Source organism: Plectropomus leopardus, chromosome 11, assembly GCF_026936395.1.
Source record: "Plectropomus leopardus strain MGB_pleo_1.0 chromosome 11, ASM2693639v1, whole genome shotgun sequence".
NCBI classification, from domain to species: Eukaryota; Metazoa; Chordata; class Actinopteri; order Perciformes; family Serranidae; genus Plectropomus; species Plectropomus leopardus.
Genome location: NC_142186.1, coordinates 24,723,156 through 24,729,634, shown reverse-complemented (window position 1 = coordinate 24,729,634; position 6,479 = coordinate 24,723,156). Strand labels below are relative to the sequence as shown.

Here is a 6,479-nt window from a genome sequence, read left to right as displayed (position 1 = left end):
AGGATTATTTAATGTTCAAGTTCTATTCTGTGACTACTGAGGCAAAATCTGTGGTTGCGCCATCATCACAAACTCTTATGAGGTCGGGTACTTTCTAAATGATTCACAGCTGGGCTTTACTTTCTTTACACACAACTCCCAGCTGTTTTCCCGTCATGACCTTGTTTCAGTTCCAGTTCTTAGTTTTTTTTTAATGAATGTCAGGAAATTGAAAGTACCTACCATTTTTTTCCATCTGTTAAAAAAAAAAGTGATAGTTAATGCTATGTGCAGTGGGAGTTTTTATTTAGAGAATGTCATGTATCACTGTTTCTGTTCCTTTTTTAAAAAAAATGTATAAAAACTAAATAAGCAGCATCAGAACTGGCTTTAATCACCACGTATGTGCACACATACAAGGAATATATATACTGTGTGTGTGTGTGTGTGTGTGTGTGTGTGTGTGTGTGTGTGTGAGAGAGAGAGTGAGTGTGTATATTTGATGCACAGATACGCATGTACTATAAACATTTAACTACTATCTATATAAAAAGTATATATGTGCACACATTATGTGAACAACAACACATAGAGTCTATTAACGGCCAGAAAATAGTAGTAATGCAGTGTGCAATTGCAGCAGAGTAAATATGGAGTGATGAATGTAACAGGCTGCAATAAATAAATCTGTTTCCCTAATCTAAGTTTTGCTGGCTCACTGCAGCAACAGAAGCCAAAGGCTCAGTCAGTTTCAGACAGTGAATGTAGAAGAAAGGAGAGCACAAGATTTTTGCAGCCTGTCAAATTTTCTTATACATGTTATATTTTTTCTTTATTTCTTTCTGTACTTTTTCCACTTTCTGCAGTCACCTCTCCCCAGGAACAGAGTTAATTTCTAGCCAACAGTTCAACCTGACTTGCAGCCTCAACCACCCGCTGCCCCCTGACCAGCGACTGAAATGGTTCCCATCTGAGCAATCATCTCTGTCGTCGTCTCTGACATCTGACCGTCACCTTGCCCATCTCACCATCCCAGAAGTGGGGACAGGAGATAGCGGAAAGTGGAGGTGTGAGCTGAGGCAGAGCAACATGGCTAACATCGGTAAGATACTGCTGAAGATCGTTCTGTATCATGATTTGGGATTTTGAGTTTATACTAGACTCTGTTTTGGAGTTTTCTGTTTTTTTTATTTCCTTGTTTCCTCTTTTATTTTGTATTTTCACTCCCTGTGTGTCATCTGTGGTGTTTTCTTCCTGTCTCTGTGTTTCCCTGATTTGTTTCACCAGTCTTGTTTGTCTTTCCTTGTTGGTCTCCCTTGCACACCTGTCTCTGTTTTAGTCTTGTTTGCTCCTCCCTAGTGTTCCCAATCACGCCCTCATTATTTAGCCATTCGCTGTGTGTCTCTCCTGTTCCTGTGTGCACCTACCCCAGCTGTGTGTCATTGTCTTAATTATTTCTCCACGTATATATACCGCTGTGTTTCCTTGTCTTTGTCAGTTCGTCTGTTATCCCTGCTCCGTTCATGCTGCTGATTGTTCCTGTTAATGTGCTCTGCTGTGTTCCTGACTGTTCACCCTGCTGTATCCTGCTGTGATGCTCTGTGTTTCGGTGTGTTGCCACCTTAGTCCTTGGTTTGTTTCAGTTCAGTTTTTGTTTCAGGCTTTTTGGTAATTTGGGTTTTTGGTCACCTTTTTGTTTTTGTGGATTTTATTACCAGCATTGGACCCTCGTGTTTTGTTTACACACCAGTCTGCTTTTTTGTGTTCTGCATTTGGGTCCTCATTCACATCACCTTGTGACAGTTCTACGTATGTATTGTAATAACGTTTGATGACTGTTTCTGTTTCTGCTGCACAGCCAAAGCTGAGTGTGTGGATGGTTGGTCGCATGCAGTGTCACAGTCATCATGCTCCAATTCAGTTCAATTCAATTCAAAAACACTTTATTCATCCCCGAGGGACGATTTGTAAGGCACGCAGAGCAGTGAAGTGAAAAAACTATACATACCGACAATGACTTAAAAGACAACAAATAAAAGAAAACAATGACGTGGGGGAAAAGAAATGCCATAAACAAAGCTGCAATAAATAAAAAGCTGTAAACCTCGTCCTCCTCATCCTCATTTTCATCCTCTGCTTACGCAGACAAGTACAGTTAAACCATTCCTATTCTTTTCTGTTTGATTAATCCAGGATATTACTGTGGTATTAAGAATTATCTCTCTCTCTCTGTCTCTGTGGCTGACTTTAGCAGAAGATGAGAGCCCTCAAGCATCAAATTTGCCAATGCAAAATGTCCGTCACCATTTCCTGGACTCATGAGCACTGAAATCTGAATTACACCTTAAGCAATTAAGTCTTTTATGAAGATACAAACATTAATAAAATAAACATCTTGCTTTTTGTGGCTCTGTTTCTATTCCCACATCTTAAAAGGAAACCTGTGATTTTTTTCTGTTTCAGCCTGAAGCCAAAAGGATTCTACAGAACATAACATCTCCCAAAAAAGACGTTTTCAAGAGGACATCGCAGCCAATTGAATTTCTGTCCAGATAAGATGGATTTTTCTGTCATAACTGCTGAACCTCTGTTAGGTGTGTTAGATGAGGGTCTGAAAGTTTAAAACAAAGTTCAGTTCAAAGACTTTTATCACACAAAAATATATTTTCAAGTTGTATGTATGCTGTATAAATCAGCCAAATGGCATGGAGTGTTTTTTTTTTTTTTTTTACTCGTAAAAGGGACTTTTATATTTGACAGAAGTGCGCTTCATTTTAACATTATTGTTTGTGATATTAGCTGTTAATAATTGTTTATGTTGTGCTCTCATTCCCTATATGTAATATACTTTTATGATGCTGTATAATACTGCACTGACAGGCTTCATTTCCTGCTTTTATGACATATATTATTTTTAAAAATACCAAACAATTAAAAACAGGACTATTTTAGTTGGAGATTTTTTTTATTTGTAGATCTGTTTGTAAAAAAATTCCAATAAAGTATCAATATTTTCCACATGTGACTGGTGGTCCCGCAGTGGTGTGTCAGGCTCATTTGACCGGGAGAGCCGCCTTCTGACAGATTCGGCGATACGTGAAGTGACAGGGAACATCGTACCAGGTTTGGAGGAGAGCGTCCACCACCGCACAGTCCTCTCCTTCTGTCTCACCCCACAGGTAGTTGTCAGGCTGTACAAGGTAGTCTGTGCTCCAAAATCTACACAGTGGGAAGACAGAAGAAAGCAGTGTTTGATGTTCATTGTTTTATCCTGATGTATCTAATAAACTGAAACTATTATAATAGCTTCATTGGGGGGATGTGGATTATGTAGCAGTTTTCAAGGGTAATGACTGATGTTAACCAGCCATGTCTCTTTTCTGATGTTTATTCATGAGAGGGAATTTTCTCTGTCTCTCACAATATCAACTTTCCTACTGATGATGACCCTTAAAGGTCTTGTATGTAAGATGTAGTGGCATCTATCTGTGAGGTTGCAGATTACAACCAGCTGAAACTTCTCTCATGTGATAAATGTGATAAGCGTGTAGGTGGTCAATGCAAAAATCTGAATGGTCCGATCTAGAGCTGATGTTTGATTTGTCAAACACAGACACATATTTAAACCTAGGCTAGGCAGGCTAGATTTAAATATGCAACAAAGATATTGAGATATTTTGTGTTTGTAAAAGTGGTGGAACATACAGTATATATCTGCATTTAATCAAGTACTGCTACTGCTTTTTTTTTGCGTCACAACATTTCAGATGGAACAATTGTATTTGCTGGACTACACTATGTACATTTGTTGAAAGAAGCATTCAGATTCTTTACTGGAAGACGTATTTCACAGATTTAACGGCACTTCAGCTGCAGTTTCTACCTTTATATGGTACACTTGTGACATCACAACTTCACAGATGTCTTAATGGCTCGGTTAAAGGCAGTTTCTGAATACAAACTGTATGCATTCCTCTGTGGATTGAGTGTTTTGATACTTTCACGATACTTAGATAGTCGTGATTCCTGCTTTATAATCAAAAAAGACATGGAAATCTTTAAGTAAAAGTAGCAAAGCACATTAAAAAGTGAAAGTCCTACATTCGACATTTTACTGAAATACTGTTTATGTATTATCAGCAAAATGTACTTGAAGTTCAAAAGTAAACGTTCTTGTGCCGGCAGCATGGCCTCTGTCAGTGCTACATTATATTATACTGTTGCATTGTGTTGCAGCTACACAAAATTTTTACTTATTGAACTTCTGAATTTTAGTATTTTTTGTGTATGGACAGTTTTTAAAGTACTTACAGCATATTATTAGTATATTAGTAGTAGTATATTAGTTGCTTCATACATACGGAATTTCAAGTGGTTTTTTGTCCTCCCATCTCCACTCTCCTTCCTTCTCAATGTCGTTCAGTCCGATGAAGTAGTATAATGAGCCTCCGATTCTATTGGATTCTATTCTCACAGCATCCTAAAAATGTATTGCATCCAAATTTTTAGTTAATACTCTGAATTAACAAATGTCTCCCCACACACAGAAAAGAACTTACATGCTGTTCTTTGGTGGTCAAGGTGGCAAGATGGGCGCCCATCTCTGAACACATCTGTGAGCTGTTTGAATAGGAGGCCCTGTCAGTGCTGAGGTGGAAGCATTGATCCTCCACGTGAAGCCACCCGTCAGGACACGCGCTGCAACTGAGTGCTGTGGTAGAGTGCATGTGTTACTTTAACTTTTGAAACCAGGATCAACATGCGTTTTCTCGTGCTGCATTTAGAGGCCTTTCACAAGCTCAATGACTATTTGAAACCTTTGCAAAATTGATTGATTTCTTAATTTCTTTTGAAAATGGGAAAAAAAAGCCAAGATCAACTTGACAAGAATGTCCTTAAAAAAAATTTTAATAATATTTTTTTCCCCCAAAACAAATAGGGAAAATGTTCAGAAAAGTATCTTTATCATTATAATCATAATATTTCAATATTGAAAATTATATTACAAAATAATAGCGTAAATAAATATTGTTTTTTTAAAAACAAAAAAAAATGTGATTGCATTGTTTGTATTTGTTTTTTAATTTTTCAAACATATTTTCTAGAGATTTTCTTGTTGTTCAGTGCCATCTCCCCATGTTTTTAGAAATGAGTCAGTCCTATTTTCTCAGGTTTCAGAGGGTTAAACAAACAAACTGGTTAATAAGGAAAACCTTACAGATTGTTAACAACAAAATGCTGAACACATATGGGACTAAAGAATAGAAACAAATGATGAGTCCATCTGCTGGAGCATGGACAAGATACCTGAAAGGTCATCTGAAGCTGAGCACTTGTATGCCAGGGTGGCGTACTGGTGACACAGACGTCTGTAACGACTCTCCAACAAGTCTAGTCTAAGCTTTAGAAAGGCTGCGTCTGGCTCTTGTTGGACAACTGGTCCCTGTGCCTCAAGACTGTCTTCAGCCTGAGAGGTCCCACCAATCAACAGGCCGATGAGAACACAGAGGACGACATTGCCTCTGATGCACACTGAAGAGACAGAATATAAAGACACACGGCATTAAGGTACATGCAGATCCAGTTGTACACACTGTGCATAGGAAGAATTTACCTTCTATTTTGATCATGTCTTTCAGATTGTTTGATACCGCAAACTTTGGAATTTTCCTCTGCTCACTGTGTGTTTTATAGACTAGTTTGTGTACTAAAGAGCAGGGGAGAGAAAGTACAGATTGCACAAATCTTTTTTCGTGAACATCAAAGCATGCAAACTCAGATGGCGCAATGTCTGGTAGCCAAACCGGTGATGACCTGCCATATTGGATCAGATAGACAAACATTTCTTGATAGAGCGCTGGCATTATTTACTGTTACATGGGCAAAGTGTTCTACTTTTTCCAAACCTGGCAACGACAGAGGTCTAAAAACTATGACTCAGCATTGATCACAATTCTGTGTGTGTGTGTGTGTGTGTGTGTGTGTGTGTGTGTGTGTGTGTGTGTTTGTGTGTGTGTGTATGTGTGTGCACGCTGGGAGTTATTTGTATTCTCTTTGTTAGTAGAGCAGCTGCAACAATATCACCTCGACACCACACACACCAGATGCCCACTCTATTGCTCCAAGACTGTCTTTTTTTTAATTTTGGTATATGGCCTGTTTATTTATTTATTTTCTTGGCATCTGATTCCCTAAGCCATTGTCAGCTCTTCTTCTCCACAAGATTTTGTTATTCAAACCCAGCTAATTCAAGTCGTTTTGAGTGACTACTGAGCCAAAATTTGTGGTTGCACCATCATCACAAACTCGTTGGTTTGTTGAGCACTTTTTACATGATTCTCAGCTTGGCCGTGCTCTCAGCTGTTTTCCCCTCATGGCCTGTCTCAGTTCATGTTTTAATTTTTTTTAATGAATGTCAGGACACTGAAAGAACTCACTGTTTTTTCCCATCTATTTCGAAAAAAAAGTATTCCTGTTCCAACTTCTACTCCCACGTAAAC

General features: G+C 38.4%; 1 protein-coding gene and 1 long non-coding RNA gene across 3 annotated transcripts; one reads left to right on the top strand and one right to left on the bottom strand.

Moving 5' to 3' along the window:
* The first annotated feature begins 734 nt into the window (after positions 1-734).
* Positions 735-3,290, top strand: LOC148188275 (uncharacterized). Its single transcript, XR_015777927.1, has 2 exons — positions 735-1,081; positions 2,443-3,290. It is a non-coding gene; the product is annotated as an uncharacterized LOC148188275 (long non-coding RNA).
* Positions 2,926-6,444, bottom strand: LOC121939416 (C-type lectin domain family 4 member D-like). 2 transcript variants are annotated; one of them, XM_088084372.1, is made up of 5 exons: positions 6,417-6,444; positions 5,287-5,511; positions 4,539-4,690; positions 4,341-4,459; positions 2,926-3,198 (listed from the first exon to the last, which is right to left on the bottom strand). In XM_088084372.1, the coding sequence occupies exons 1-5, from the start codon at positions 6,427-6,429 to the stop codon at positions 3,033-3,035; spliced, it is 675 nt and encodes a 224-aa protein (XP_087940498.1). In that variant the 5' UTR covers positions 6,430-6,444; the 3' UTR covers positions 2,926-3,032. The 2 variants fall into 2 exon arrangements, with proteins under 2 accessions (XP_087940498.1, XP_042338366.2); XM_042482432.2 differs by lacking the exon at positions 6,417-6,444 and adding an exon at positions 5,594-5,732.
* Between the last annotated feature and the right edge of the window lie 35 nt (positions 6,445-6,479).

Excerpts from the sequence above, each read along its gene's own strand:
- LOC121939416 (XM_042482432.2), bottom strand. Across the intron at positions 4,460-4,538 it reads TGACCACCAAAGAACAGCAT|GATGCTGTGAGAATAGAATC; the intron begins GTAAGTTCTTTT and ends ATACATTTTTAG. Across the intron at positions 3,199-4,340 it reads AAAAAACCACTTGAAATTCC|ATTTTGGAGCACAGACTACC; the intron begins GTATGTATGAAG and ends CCCACTGTGTAG.